At 43.4% G+C, this 16,152-nt stretch overlaps 1 protein-coding gene across 1 annotated transcript in view; it reads right to left on the reverse strand.

Annotated features, from left to right (window-relative positions):
- TOGARAM1 (TOG array regulator of axonemal microtubules 1) overlaps positions 1 to 16,145 on the reverse strand; it is a gene marked incomplete at its 5' end in the record, with an annotated part of 80,814 nt that extends 64,669 nt beyond the window's left edge. The window contains one exon of the mRNA XM_026654197.2: positions 14,946 to 16,145. Within this exon, the coding sequence (XP_026509982.2) occupies positions 14,946 to 16,145 (1,200 nt within the window). The remainder of the gene's footprint in view (positions 1 to 14,945) is intronic.
- Positions 16,146 to 16,152: the final 7 nt, after the last annotated feature.

Consider the following 16,152-nt stretch of genomic DNA (forward strand, 5'->3'; position numbering starts at 1 on the left):
GGCGGATGCTGACTGAGGGCCCAACTCTGCAGGCAGCAGCGCAGAAGCAAGCACAGCAATACCATACCATGCCACTTTACTTCTGCACTGCTGCTGGCAGTGGCTCTGCCTTCAGAGCTGGGCTCCTGGCCAGCAGTCACCTCTTTCCAGCTTCCCAACTCTGCAGGCAGCGCTGCTGCCAGCAGCAGCGCAGAAGTAAGGGTAGCAGTACCGCACAACCCCACCCACACACACACACACCATGAAATTTCAGATTTAAATAGCTGAAATCATGAAATTTACAATTTTTAAAATCCTATGACTGTGAAATTGACCAAAATGGACCGTGAATTTGGTAGGGCCCTAATAATGTTGCTGTACACTATTCAACAGTTACTGTCTTCCACCTTCAAGGCACCTGCTTTTCAGAAGTGGGTTAAGTGATCCACACACTGTTTTACAGAGCAAAAGCTATAGTAACTTTATATTATGCAAGGTTCAGTATGCATGTTCTCCCACCCAACAAAACAGATTCTTTAAGCGCAGATTTCAGGTGACAACTACCAAAAAATAATTTTTAGGAAATCCCATAATGTAGTGTTAACGTGTTTAACTGTGACTCTGCAGCTGGAAACAAGGAAAAGCAGATCAACCTGGTCAGTGGGATTTATGAATCAGTAGCAGTTACTCCAGAAACAGTGCTATGCACTCTGACGTTGCACTCTACATGATTTTATGAAAATATGCTAATGAGCATGAATATAATGTAACTGAAATATGCTTCATGCAAAAGGTCTTTTGTAAGGTATCATTACAAAGCTTATAATTTGAGTGTGGTCATCCTATTTGTATGTATGTATCATTCTTGTATCTGAAACTAGAAATATGAAATATAACTCTGAGGGCCTATTGTAATTATGCAAAGTGTGGCCCATTAATGGTGGTTTGGAATCTTGATGGCTCCCACCAACCAGGACAATTGACTATGGATGGCTCTGTTTGCAGGCAAGCCTTCCTGTGAGTCAGGCTGGGAGGAATGAAGGCTTGGGGGGGGTCCAACAGGACATGTGACCATGTCACCTGGTACTGAAATCCATCTTAAACCTGGTGCTTTTCCATTTAGAAGGCAGGGGGGGGACAACCCAGAGAGATAAAAGATTCCCGCCTTGTGCCAAAGCCATATAAGGGGGTGGAACAGAACAAAGGGGGCAGCAGTCATGAGAAATCCCCGAGCTACCACCTGAGCTGGAACAAGGGCAGTACCAGGGGAAAGAATTGTGCCCAGACTAGGAAGGTGTCCAGTCTGTGATAGAAGCTTATTGAAACATCTCTGAGGGTGAGCTTTTGTCTGTATTCTTACTGTATTAGGCATAGACTTGCGTGTTTTATTTTATTTTGCTTGGTAATTCACTTTGTTCTGTCTGTTATCACTTGGAACCACTTAAAATCCTACTTTTTTGTATTTAATAAAATCACTTTTTACTTATTAATTAACTCTATCAGTGTTATAGAGGACGAACAATTTCTGAGTTTACCCTGTATAAGCTTTATACAGGGTAAAACAGATTTATTTGGGGTTTGGACCCCATTGGGAGTTGGGCATCTGAGTGTCAGAGATAGGAACACTTCTTAAACTGCTTTCAGTTAAGCCTGCAGTTTGTGAGACGTGGTTCAGACCTGGGTCTGTGTTTATAGTCGGCAAGCATGTCTGGCACAACCAGGCAGGGTTCTGGAGTCCCAAGCTGCCAGGGAAAGCAGGGACAGAAGTAGTCTTGGCACATCAGTTGGCAACCCCAAGGGGGTTTCTGTGATCCAACCCGTCACATGCACATCACACTGGAGGTCTCAGTAAACTATATAAATAGAAGTCCTAATTTGGAGTTGCAGTGGGCAAGAAAAATGTGCCAGCTTTTGTTAGGGAAGAGTAAGGTACTGTAATGATCCAAGTTTTTCTGAACAGCCCTGCAGGGAATGTTAAGGTTGTGTGGTTGTTCTGTTTGGAAAGTCATCATTTCTACATGTCCTGGTTATGCATGGTGACTGTGGTTAATTCAAGTCTCACTTTCAGGAAGGATATGGAAAACAGAAGGTGAATGGGCAGGTGCAGCCTCAAGTCCTCCCTTGCCATATTTTGTTTTATACAGACAGTGGAATTTGACAGGAATGAGACGAAGAGATTAAGTAAGTAGCCACACAATGCTTTAGTAAATGACAGATTTGTAATACCCTTGCTATGTTTGCAAGACTTAGTAACATTTGGTTATTTGTAGAAATGCAGTTAATTCAGAGGGATTTCACATGCATAATGACTATTTCTGACATTCCTCAGGAGCCTTGTTCTAAACGCTCCTTCTCATGCCCAAAAGCTTCCCCACCTTTGTTGAAAGGTGCACTATGCAAACATCTGACGTGTAACTCCCCAAGACCAGGAACACATTTTTGAGTTGCACTACTGGGGCTGCCTCTGGCTCGGAGGAAGCTCTATGCCTGTTTCAAGAGTCATTCCACCAAGACAACTGCACCATTAGGCCAGGACTTTTGCTTCCTACCAGATGGGTAAAATTCATCGCTGGCTGTAACTCATCTGCAATCTTTGGTGGGTTCCCCCAGGCACTTTGGCTCTGGAGGAGTGCCCATCCCTCCACCAGTGCTTCAGGCCCCCAGGACATACTTGGTCTCAGATCCCATCCCCCAGCTTTACTGTCTTCCCCCAACTCTTTTTAATTATGAATGAGCAAAATACACAGTTTTCAGACTGCAAAGCTGAAAGCAAGAGCACCCCACTGGATTTTTAGGAGATTACAACTCAAGAATTGCCAACTCATTTCATGCATGAAATTTGGTGGAAAAGTCTACATGGATCCAAAGGCATGTTACTAATGTTCAGCTTCTAAACAGGGGGTAGCATTTACTTAGTATTTGTATTATCTTAGCACCTAGGAGTCAAAGTCATGGACCAGGACTCCATTGTGCTAGGCACTGTACAAACAGAACAAAAAGATGATCCCTGCCCCACAGAGACAACAGATGGACACAGATAGGGAATACAAAGAAACAATGAGACAATGTTGGCCAGTATATTAGAAGCTGATGGCTAAACATCAATGAGATGTCTTCAGAGATTTTAGTTTGGACAGAAGGAGACAGGTCTGGAGTAGAGAGGTAAATGTGTACATCAACCACCTATAGACTGTAGTTGAATTTGTGTTTGCTGAGGGGTTTACCTAGAGAAAAATGTGCAGAGGGAGAAGAAGAGAGGATGGAGAACAGAGCCCCCACAGAAAGTTTGGGGGTGGGGGGGAAGCGCAGATTAGGAAAATCCATTGAAGGAGCGATTAGAAAAAGAGGAAGAGAAAAGGAGGGGACAGTCACAGAAGCTAAGGGAGGTCAAGATTCCAAGAAGGGCATGTTTAACTGCACCAAAGACAACTGCCAGGTTGAGTGTGGTTCTGAACTTTGGCTCAGCAGAGATCATTAGAGACTTTGGCAAGAGTGGTTTCGGTGAAATGCATGGGGCAGAAGCTTGATTGGAGAAGACAAAGTTGAGACAGAAATTGTAAACACTTCATTCATTGGTTTTAGAGATTAAATGAAGAAGGGGCAGTAGCTGGAAAAGCAAGTTGGGTCATGGGTAGGTAGGTATTTTTGTTTGTTTTTTAAATCGGAGAGGCTTAATCCTGCTTGTATTGTGCAGGAGGAGAGTCAGAAGAGCGAAAGAACAAGGAGAATAAATAAGGGAGGAGATGAGAGTGGGCATGAGAGTGATCAGGAAATGCATTAGGATAGAGTCAGTGTAGCAAGTGGAGGGGTTACAGATGGAAAGCAGACTTCTGTATTTGACAGACAAGGAGGAAGAGGAGAAGAAGAGAGCTGTAGGAGGGCAAGGAAAGGCAAGCCTTTAAATCAAGACTAGACTGATCTAAAATATAACTCTAGGCTAGCTCAAACAGACTATATAGGCTTAAGTCAAGAATTACTGGGTAATGTTCTCTGGTCTGTATTATGTAGGAGACCAGACCAGATGATCATAACGGTCCCTTCTGGCCTCAAAATCTATTTATAGGCCTTGGAATGGGAACTGGGTTGCAACCATAACTATGGAGCTGCTGACAATGCTGTACAGCAGTTAAGATATTTTATATTCTTGGTGAAGAGTTTCAGTGAAACCGTGTCTCCTTGCTTCCCCTTCGCATCCCAGTCAAAAAAGGTGTGAATGTCGAACAGAGTTATATCTGTCATCCAGTCAGAGTTTGCTTCCTTTAGTAGTCTGATGTAGTTTGTGATAGTGCCCTGCTCTGCAAGAGCTTTCAGCACTGAATTGATCTCTACTCTGTCGAATGCTTTTTCTTAGTCAATGAAGGCAATGCATAAAGGGAATTTGTATTCCCTTGAGCGCTCCAATAGCTGGTTTATAGCGAAGATATGGTCCGCTGTGCTGAAATTCCTTCAAAAACCTGCCTGCGCTTCACAGCCTGCCTCAAAATGGTAATGAGGTGGATGAACTGGAAGGGTGGAATCAGAGTCAATGGACAGCAGTTAAACCACCGTAGATTCATGGACAATGTCGTGTTGATTGCCGAAAACACCAAACTACAGAAAATGCTGCGAGAACTCAACCCAAAAAGCAGCCAAGTTGGACTGAAAATGACCCACTCTAAAACTAAATTTATGCCATCTGATGCCTTGCCAAAAGCCCAAATAATAGTCAAGGAGAACAAAGAAGTTGAGCAATATGTCTATTTGGGCCAAGAAATTAACATGCGCCGTGATCAGGAAGGTCAACTCTTGCAAAGAAAGAAAGCTGGTTGGCGTGCATTCAATTCTATCAAGGATGTCCTCCAAGGACAAATCAACAAGGAAACCTCTTCAACTCAACAGTACTGCCGGCAATGTTGTCCGGCAGAGAAACATGGTGCTGACAAAGATAGAGGAGCAACAACTGTCTGTCATGGAAACAGCGATGGAAAAAAGAATTCTGGGCATTTCAATCTGCGACCGAGTCCCCAGTGAAGTGATCAGACAGCAGAGTGGAGTGCAGGATGTCGTTGTTGAAAGCAGGTACAGTAAAATGCGATGGGCTGGGCATATAGCTAGGCTCACTGACAATCAATGGACTGCAGCTGTCACCGAGTGGTCCCTAGGGGAACTGAAACGACCACTCAGCCAACCTCCAAAGAGATGGGAAGATTTTACTGTGAAAAAGGCACGGTACCACATGGAGAAGGAAGGCCAGGATAAGAGAAGAATCGAAGACGTGTTGTGATCAGAACAATCTATATGAGTGCTGAAGGACCGATCAATCAAGGTGATATTCTTGGTGTAAAATATTGATGGCATCCACCTAAATCAGTGTTTCCCAAACTGGGGTTCGTGAACCCCTGGGGGATCACGAAATGTTATGGGGGTTCTAGGGGGAAAATTCCCTAATGGCGGACAGAGCTGTCCCTAGGGACCCCGGGCAGCATGGGACACTGAGGAGACTTAACCTTCAAGGCTCCTTATAAGAAATGGAAAGGGAGGTGGATATTTTTTGCTTTTTTAAAATTAAATAGACAGCTAGTATTGTTTTTAAAATTATTATGAAGAACAAGTTTAAGCTTTGTTGTAATGTGCATTGTTTACCTGGACTGCTCAAGACCTGAATGCTTGTGTAGGAAGAACTCTGAGTTGGCTTCTTAAATACCTTCATGCTGTTTCACACCTGATACTCCTTGATGAAACATAGGAGCCTTGTCTTATAACAGGCTTATTCAAAGTGATACAAGCTACGAAAGTGAGATCTTGGAAGAGTGTTGCCATTTTCATAATGCAATAAAAATACTGTAATGATAATAATTAATAATACATAGTGTGTAAACAAACATGTCACAAAACGAATTTTGTATTTCCAATATCTCTGCTTTTATAATTTATACTCAGGTAAAGGAGAAAATCCCTGGAAATATTCATTTTTAAGAGGGGGTTCACAAGACTTGACATGGTCTTGGATATCTTCTAGAAATTGGCAACATCCTTGGTGTTAATTTTTAGAAAAACCATTTGCAGCCTTAAAACCAAAATATTTTGGCTTAGTTTCTCCTTTTTTACTTGATTGTTCTACGCTGTGTGGCTCGGCATATTTGAAATAACTGATTAGAAGAGGTATTTGTTCTTGAAAACATGATCAGTACTGTACCAATGAGAAGAAGTCATAGTAATAGGATATTAAGTTTATCTAGAGTCTAAAAATGTGCTTGGCACTTTGCAAAAATCAAAGCTAAGTTGACAAAAGCGCAGGTGGCTCCTCTATACAGTAATGTAACACAAAGACAAAGCAGTTGCTTGTGTTATCTTAAGGGCAGTAGGGTAAGTTTCCCGTCCAGACCCTGCTCCTAACACCGAGTGTGCTGCTTCACTCAGCCTGGTACAGGGCTTGGATAAAAGGTGCTGTTAGAGCAGGGGTAGGCAACCTATGGCACGCGTGCCGAAGGCGGCACGTGCGCTAATTTTCAGTGGCACTCACACTGCCCGGGTCCTGGCCACTGGTCCGGGGGGCTCTGCATTTTAATTTAATTTTAAATGAAGCTGCTTAAACATTTTAAAAACCGTATTTACTTTACATACAATAATAGTTTAGTTATATATTATAGACTTATAGAAAGAGACCTTCTAAAAATGTTAAAATGTATTACTGGCACGCGAAACCTTAAATTAGAGTGAATAAATGAAGACTCGGCACACCACTTCTGAAAGGTTGCCGACCCCTGTGTTAGAGTGTTAGCTAACATGTTCTAACTACTGTAGTATGTTTGTAGAGTAATGTAGACAGGGCAATAAGCTTCCCGATAGGCTTTAACTCAACCAGCTTTGAATGTGTTTGACCTGTGCTGCACACAAATTTGTATTCATGTAATTAGAGATGTAATTCTATACTGATTTAGTTTAAATGTTGCAACTCATGTTACCCTTCTTGGCAGTTTGAACCTGACTTACAAGAATTTAGCTTGAATCTGTAAATTTACAGCTACAAGTTGAACCCAAAAGTTTTAAAGTGATATAAGAGTCCACAAAGAAAAGCTGCACTGGTTTAAGTAAAATGATTTGTTAAACTGTGGCAACTAGTGCGCAGGCAAGCGCTTTAACACAGGCTACATAAGACTTTTCAAACATGCCCTGGTCTACACCTAAAACTGAATGACCTAGCTACATCACTCAGGGCTGTGAGAAATTTCACACCCTGTGGGATGTAGTTAAGCCAACCTAAGCCTAATGTAGACATTGACACATCTATGGAAGAATTCTTCTGTTGACCTAGCTGCCAACACTTGTAGATGTGCAGATTTACTTCAGCAACAGAAAAAACCCTTGTCGCTGCAGTGTCTATGCTATAGCGGTACAGCTGCAGCCCTACAGCTGTGGCGGTGTAGCATTTGTAGTGCAGACATACCCTTAGAACACATTAGTTTACACATTCCAGAATCACATCTTTTAACCTAACCTATACAAGTCTTGGGGGTCAGTAATCACCAAAAACTATATAGTGTCTCCCTAAAAACATTACCACCAGAGAGCTGTAAATATTAAACATTAAACTGATTTCGTAAGTTTTCAGCTACTAAATGGCTCCGACAGTTAATTTTTAAACGAACTCAGCTCAAAGGAATGTCCCTAAATTAATAGTTAAACATTATATTTACACAAGAGGTCAGATACTCTAAATAGTTTTCTGTGATTTTTGTACTTTGCAGTTTTATATTTTATAAAATCAAAACCTAAGAATTAAGATTTATCCAAGCCTTTTTTCTTTTTGGTTTTCCAAGTCCTGAGAGAGTCACATCATAAAGAAGTAGAGCTGATCAGCTCTTTCAGTCAGCAGATGATGTCCCCAAGTACAGGAAACAAATGGTCAATTCAGCACTGGCATGAGCACATGCATCTTCACTGAAAAGCATGGAGATCGTATACTTACATCAAAACTGAATTTTCCCCGAAGGACATGGACATGTATTTTTTCCAAGCATTTAGGACCTCATTGTGTCAGGCACCAGAAAGCAAGTAATAAAAAGAGTCCCTGCCCCAGAGAATTTATAATCTACTTTCAGACAAGATGCAACTCAGACAAGAAAAGGGGGATGAAACAAACAAATGGGTTGGGATATGAGGATGAGCGAACAATAAAATTAACAGTTTAGAGCAGCAGAATTCTTAGTTTATCTAATCAGCCTAATATTTCATTGCTTAAAAGCAGCCTAGCAATTGACAGTGTATCAATAGGTAAAGGTCCATCTACATTAGGAAACACTTTTTTATGGCAGTGGTTATGAAGAGGTTAAGACCCATCAGGTTAGAGTGAAATTAAGCATGGCTGTACTGATCCGCTTCTAAAAATATCCAATACATAGTCTAATAGGCAAGAGGCGCTCATGGCTCTCTCAGTGAGTGGTCTTCCTAGTTCAGGGGTTCTCAAACTGGGGGTTGGGACCCCTCAGGGGGTCGCGAGGTTATTAGATGGGGGGGGGGTCACGAGCTGTCAGCCTCCACCCCAAACCCCGCTTTGCATCCAGCATTTATAATGGTGTTAAATATATTAAAAAGTGATTTTAATTTATAGGGGGGGGGTTGCACTCAGAGGCTTGCTATGTGAAAGGGGTCACCAGTACAAAAGTTTGAGAACTACTGTCCAAGTTCTCTCTCCTCTAAAGACCTGCCCTCCTCTCTCTCTCTAGGCTTCTCCCTCAAGGGGTTACTTGTTATTTTCTTGCACTGGAAATGCAAGGAAGAGGGGTGGGGAGTACACAGCTACCCTTCGCAATGAACAAGATTAAAAAGAATAAAATTCTACACTCTTTACCTATTCCACAGAAAAATGGATACAGCTCACACTTTGTAATTAGGAGTATTCCGGTACAAAGAATTTATAGAAGTTTAAAGAGGAACGGCACACTTCTAATGCGTGAGACATTGATACCGTTGGTCACCAAGTGAAGCAATGGTTAGATGGGAAGGGGTGTGATTAATGACTATAAGCACGAGCCAGGGCTGAGTTAGTCTAATAGTGGAAAAGGAAGATGGCTACTCCCAGAATCAGGACCTACTCACATTTTGCTTTAGGTCTGTCCTGAGGAAGTCTATCTAGTTTTTGTCAACAGGCGAGTTGGGAGTTTGTTTTAATAATTAAAACATACTAAGTAGTAGGCATGTAAATAACGTTTAAAAACAGTAACCGTGTAACCGATTAAAATTCTATTGGTTACAGGGTTAAACGTTTACCCAAGGAACTAGGCGCGCAGGAGGTGCTGCAGCACCCCCATGGTTTACGCGGGGCTCTGCTGCTGTCCCCACACCCAGGGATCCCGGCTGCCAGCCCCGTGTCCAGGTCTCTGCTGCTACCCAGCATCCTGGCACCCCAGCTGCCGGTCCCTCACCCAGGGCTCTGCTACCCGGCATCCCAGCGCGCCTGGGGTCCCAGCAGCCAGGACGGACCATGGGTGCAAAGGGATGCCAGGCAGCAGCATGGTGGCAACCGGGACCTCGGGTGCGGGGCCAGCAACCAGGATGGACCCTGGCAGCCCAGAGGGACCCCGGGCACAAAGGGCGGAGTTTAACCGTTAACAGAAACCAATAAGCATCAAGCTTATTGGTTAACCGTTTAATAAAGTACTTAGTAGAGATGTGAGAGTTTAATGATGGGCACTTTTCACAGACAACAATTCCAAAATCTCACAAATATCAACATGCTCCCCTTAACCCTCTCAACCGGTGTTGGAAATGGTTTGCCTTTTAGCGTAGACTGAGCCAAACCCTTTTCAAAACCATTACAAGACACACTTAAGACATCATGCTCTAGCAGTTCTAGCAGTTTCTGTAATTCTGTGGATAACAATTTGACACATTCTATACTAGTGGTTGAACTGTACCCAGCACTTCACTCAGAACGTGGCTAAATGAAGCAGATCTGGCTGGCATGTTGTGATTATGTGTATCTAGGTCAGAAATGGACTCTTCAGAATCACCAAAATTTGGATGCTGACTCTTATTCTGGCAAGTACTTAGCAGTGTATGGGTATAATGTTAGGTGGGGAAGAGTTACATTTTAATGTAAAGTGAGTCATGGTTGAGGAATTTTCTGGTTCTTCAGCCACCCTTCAAGTATGAGTGGACAAGGGGCACATGGGGTTACCAGAGGCAGAGTGTGACTGACAAGATCTTCAAATTCAAACACCTCAAAGTCATCACTCTGCCTTAGAGACAACTAAAACATAAGAATAGACAGACTATAAAATGGAAGTGAGGCAGACAGTTCTAAGTCATGGGGAGGGGAAAGACAGGAACAGAAAACATTTCCAGAGGGGACTGAGTGTCTCTGGGAAAGGTTTAGGAGATGCAGACCGTTCCATTTTTTTAAAATCTAGTTCAAATACAGTCCTACAGGCTGCATCTTCACTCTGGAAGATAATCCTATCATACTAACCACCGAATTCTGAACAGCAGTAGTGAAAGCAAGTAGAGTCTTTTTAGTTTCACTGAATGGCACCTCGGCAAAGCCTTGAGCAGCAAAAGTAATGGAGCTGTCAGCAAGCTTGTGAAAGAGATATTACATTGGTCTATATCATGTTCAGAATGATGATTTTGCAACCCAAAGGCTAGAAACTTGGATGCCTAAATCACACCATGGATCTAGCCCCAACTGCCACTTAGCAACTAAGTCCAATATTCAGATCCTCAAAACTCCCACTCAATTGCCACCTAACCCCGGTAGATGCCTGAAGTCCCCAGGCACCCATGTTTCCTTTATCAGAGAGGTAGCCATGTTAGTCTGGATCTGTAAAAAGCAACAGAGTCCTGTGGCACCTTAAAAACTAACAAATGTATTGGAGCATAAGCTTTCGTGGGTGAATACCCACTTCGTCAGATGCGTCTGACGAAGTGGGTATTCATCCACGAAAGCTTATGCTCCAATACATTTGTTAGTCTATACGGTGCCACAGGACTCTTTGTTGATGTTTACTTTAGTAATCTAAAAATCTGCCACTGGCTATGCGCAAAGCCACCTCAGACCGGATGCCCATGTGCCTCGCTCACGCCTAAGCCCCAACAGGATCCTCCAACTAGGCATTCTCCTGCCTATTTCACCTACAGGGCCCAATGCAGAAGGTGTTCTCAGAAATTACCTTACAGATCAGGCCTTAAACCTAAACAAAGTGACAGCACTGGAGGATGAGGAAAAGGTGGCCCCCTTATAACCTTTAGCCCAGCATTGAGAGCGCTCATCCAGGATATAGAAGTCCTGGATTCAAATACCCCCCTTTGCCCCATTTGGAGCAGGGATGTGAACCCACCTGTCTGGAGAGTGCACTAACAACCGGGCTATGAGATATGCTGGGGTGGGTCCCTCAATCTCTCCTGTTGAAGCCATTCCACTTCACGTAAAACACTTAAATACTCATTGGAACAGAGAAATGAAGGTGGATCTCCCACAGGCCAGGTGAGGGTCCTGACCACTCAGCTAGCGACTGAGTCAGCTTCCCTCTGTCTCTGGACCAGTGAGCATATATACAAAGTGAAATGGCTTCAGCAGGAGAGACAGACCTCCCCACATCAGAATATTCCATAGGTAGGCTTGGCAGACTTTTTTTTTTTAATAATTTCAACGAATATTGATATTTATTTATATTTTCTATTTGTATCATTGAAATTTTCAATTGGGCAAAATCATAGGGCTTAAGCATTTTTTATGTTTATCAATTTACATTTTCAGTGTTGTGGGAAATTATAAGGGTCAGACAACTATTTAATGACAGCAGACATTGAGATTAAAAAAGTTACAGCTTTATAACCATTAAAACAAATGGTCAACATCACAGGTCCAAATATACAGAGTAAATATAATTAAATCAAACTAAAGTTCTCGCACAGCATTTTTATAATTTTGCCTATCTGTAAACTTCAGTTATTAATGATAGAAATATTTTTAATGAGTTTGTGGGTGTACAGTGAAATTGACATTTACAATAAACAATAAAAATCTAATCCTTCCAAGGCTATCCATAGGCTAGTGGTTAGGACACTGTCCAGAGATGCAGGTTCAAATCCCTGTCCACATCAAACAGGGGGTGAGGGGAATTTGAATCTGAGTCTCCCACATCTTGGGTGAATGCTCTAACCATTGTGCTAATGGGAAGAAGGAGGCACCACCTCTGTCTTTTTTTTCCTCCCTAGCAAGAAAGGTTTTAGGCACATAACTCCAGGAGATGTGAATCCCAGATGGAGGTAGGCCCCCCAAGTCCCTTTCAGAGACCAAGCTTAGGCCACATCTCACCCAGGTATTTCCTATTAGCTACTTTAGACAGCTCAGTCCCTGCTCAGCTTGCTGGCTTTCGTTGATCCCATTCTTAGGCACCTAACCCACCCCATGCATTATACAGAGAAGGTGGGCAGCTAACTCAGGGCTGAGGAGTCCATTGGCAGAAGGGTGCCTAAAATTAGGCACTGCAACACTGAGCCTAAACCCCTTTGTCAATCCAGCCCCTTGCATTTTAAATACAATTTTATGTTCTGAAGAAATTGTTGGTGCAGCTGTAGGTTCCTCATCTGCCACACACTTTTTCAAGTTCTAGTCTACAAATATTTTAGGTGTGCCAACACCAAAAGGAAAACAGTGCATTTAGCATGGTACAAGAGGACATTACTAAGAATGGTGGGATAAATATAAGAGGAAAGTTTGTGCTAAAAAATTTAAGGTTTCCTGCGTAAATTCTGTGTAGAATAAGAAATTGCAGTGAACAATTCAGTACCATCTGAGGCTGTTTCTCCAGGTCAAAGCAAGCAGACTGAAGGGGTGGTGTGGGGAAATTTTACACCATTCCCGCCATACTTTACTGATTCTGTGGTTAAATGGAGGCCTTTAGTCTCAACTGTTATCAATATGGCCACTTTTGCCCATTGTTTTTGAGAGTGGATTTCCCCTTTGAGGGCTCCCCCTAATCTACAGGCATCAGATATGTCCACTTTTGCAAGCACATTCACTTTAAAAAAATTGGAACCATTTCACAGCAACCAGTTGTGATGTCACGGAGAGGATTGTCTCTTCAAGCAGTGAACAAGAGGTAATTTCTGAAGTTCTACATTCATGAAATGTTTCCTAATTTTAAAAAAGGTGAAAGCTTTGTGACACTAATGCATACCACAGTATACAACTTGATTCAGTTTACAATTAGTACACTGTCAATTAGCAATTACCTACACAATTAGCATTAATATAAATGTTAGTCTCAGAAATGAGGACAAGAACTGACTGAAATCTCTTCTAACCCACAGAGATGATCTCTGCAGGCCAGCATTAAAACCCTTACCTAGACTATCTGTTCTGTGGATAAATATATGACATCAGTGCCCAGGACTGCCAATCTGAAAGTTTCATCACTTCAGATATTAGCACAGATATATACATACTGATTAAGGAATGTGCTTGTGCAGAATGAATCTCCCCCCTTTTCAATTTCTCAATGGTTCTATATCCATTATGTGGGGCAAATTAGTTAGGAGAGAAAGCTCAAGGTAGTGAAACATGATCAAAATATGGAGTTTAGAATAGTTACATGACTGAAAATTAACTTTTAAATGGCAAACATATTCAGTGGGGGGAATTGTTTCAGTAAGACTGATTTTCTAACCAACATTCATTATGAGTTAGCTTTCTAGATAGTAACCCATGCTAAAATTAAACAACCTGTTTAATTTAAGAAGTCTTAGCAGAAAGGCAGACTTTTCATGAACATCCAACAAATCATGAAAATGAAAGGCTGTCTAGTGCAGAACTAAAGGGGACTTCAGATGACCTTGGATAAGTCACTAATTTATGAATGTTAAGCTCAAATTCAGGGTTTGTCTGATTTAGACTAGGATTAGCGGGAGTGTATTAGCTATGCCTGACCTAAAACCTTTCCTGCTTAATGCAAAAAGAACAGGAGTACTACAAGTACTCCTGTTCTTTTTGCGGATACAGACTAACACAGCTGCTACTCTGAAACCTGCTCAATGCAGGCTCTCATAGGGTCAAATGCAACTCAGGTAACTATTGACATGACCTACGCATTTAAATATTCTGTGGTTGAGCCTACTGACAAAAGCTTTGGGTATAAGAGCACCCCAGAGCTCTGTATAAAGAACCAGAAGCGAAGTAGTTTATTTTGCACTGTAGGATCACAATCATGTTCCCTTTTCAGTTTATATGTGAAGAGCTTTTGCACTTAGAAGGAAACCGACCAGTTTCCTCTTGAGGAAAAAAAACAAGTGGATTTTAATGACAGGAAATCTGGTTTTTACTATTCCTAACTCTACCACAGACTGTACTTGACTTTGGCACTCACTTGGCTTCTGCATGTCAGCTTCCTTATCTGTGACACAGAAGCAATATCACCTACATCAAAAGGATCTTGGGACGTCGTTCATTAAAGTCCAGCCACGAGGAAGTCTGTTCAAAAACAGACTTCAACGAGAAACTGCAGAACTGGAATTAATTTGCAAACTGGACACCATTAAATTAGGCTTGAATAAAGACTGGGAGTGGATGGCTCATTACACAAAGTAAAAACTATTTCCCCATGCTAATTTTTCCCCCTACTGTTACTCACATCTTCTTGTGAACTGTTTGACATGAGCCATCCTGATTATGACTACAAAAGTTTTTTTTTCCTCTGGCTGATAATAGTCCACCTTAATTGATTAGTCTCATTCGAGTTGGTATGGCAACACCCATTTTTTCATGCTCTCTGTATATAAACATGTATATAAACTTCCTACTGTATTTTCCACTGCACGCATCCGATGAAGTGGGTTTTAGACCATGAAAGCTTATGCCTAAATAAATTTGTTAGTCTCTAAAGTGCCACGAGTACTCCTTGTTCATTAAATGTTTATAAAGAGCTCTGACATCCTTATATGGAAGGGCCTTTAGAAAAAAGTGTTAAGTGAATTAGTGTACATACCTGCTCTATGCCCTTTGTAAAAGGTGTCTGGTTTCCTGAACAGCCTCCTGTGCCTCTAGCTCGCTCATTTTCCCAAGGCAGTTTGTTTTTTCCTTTACCTGCACTTAAAACCCTTCTGGGACATATCCCTTGATCAGTATAGGGGCTGTGAGAGCCATAGTTTTGTGTAGCATCCCTTGTGTGATCCCCACAGTAACTGTGTGCACTCTGAGTCCTGTTGCCTGCCAGCAACCAATCTGTGTCTGCTCCATGGGGCAGATGGACCCCCCTGCCATGGGCAGAGGATGGCATGGGCACAGCATACTCCACAAACCCCTGGTCTGTTAGCTTAGGCAAGGTTTTCCTGGCCAGCCTGGCCTGTACAGCGTGCATCACTCCATCCCCGTTGTCCTGCAATTCCACAGCATCCACAGCCTTAAAGAGAAGGCTGGTTTTGCCTGAGCCCATGGAAGAGGCCAACACCGCAAAGGCCTCCAGGGCAGCATGGCGGACCCGCCGCTTACTGTCCACCAGGGCTGGTGCCAACCCAAACGCCAGCTTGGGCAAGTCAAAGTCCTCACTAGGGTATGTGAGCAGGGACCCAATGCAGATGTTCACCACCTCTTCCCTGACCTTGGAGTTCTTGTGCTGAAGATGCTCTGGCTGCAGTAGCAGGCACAATACCTGCTGGGGACCCACCGCCTTCATCAAGCGCCAGAAGAGCTGATTATACTCCTGCCGGATGGCCAGCTTGTTGTCACCCAGCACCTTGGCAGCGGCCGACACTAAGGGTCCCAGGTAGGCCTGAACCCGCTCGCCCAGGCGCAGGGCCAGCAGGTGCAGCACCTCCAAGGTGCCATGCACCACCTTGAAATTGGAGTCGTCCAGAAGGGTGTAGAGGAAGCTGATGAGCCCCAGCAGGCTGGTGGCGGGCGTGAAGGCCAGGCAGGCCGGGGAGGCATCTGTCAGCACCTGCTTGAGCTCCTCCACGGCCCGGGTGCGGTTCTTGTAATCCTCCTGGTCCAGCAGGCGGCCGTGCAGCTCCTGGGGGATCAGCCCGAACTTGAGGTTGGTGCTCAGGGGATCCTGCTCCGTGGGCCGGGGCCCCGAGGTGTCCCCGCCGCCGCACAGGTCCTCGCCGAGCCGGGCTTCCAGCAGGCGATTGTAGTGGCCGCGCAGGGCGGAGGGCAGGCGGCCCAGGTGGCCGTGGAAGCGCTCGGGCCCCAGG

The sequence above is a fragment of the Terrapene carolina genome, unplaced genomic scaffold (assembly GCF_002925995.2).
Source record: "Terrapene carolina triunguis isolate 2854851 unplaced genomic scaffold, T_m_triunguis-2.0 Scaffold189, whole genome shotgun sequence".
NCBI lineage: Eukaryota > Metazoa > Chordata > Testudines > Emydidae > Terrapene > Terrapene triunguis.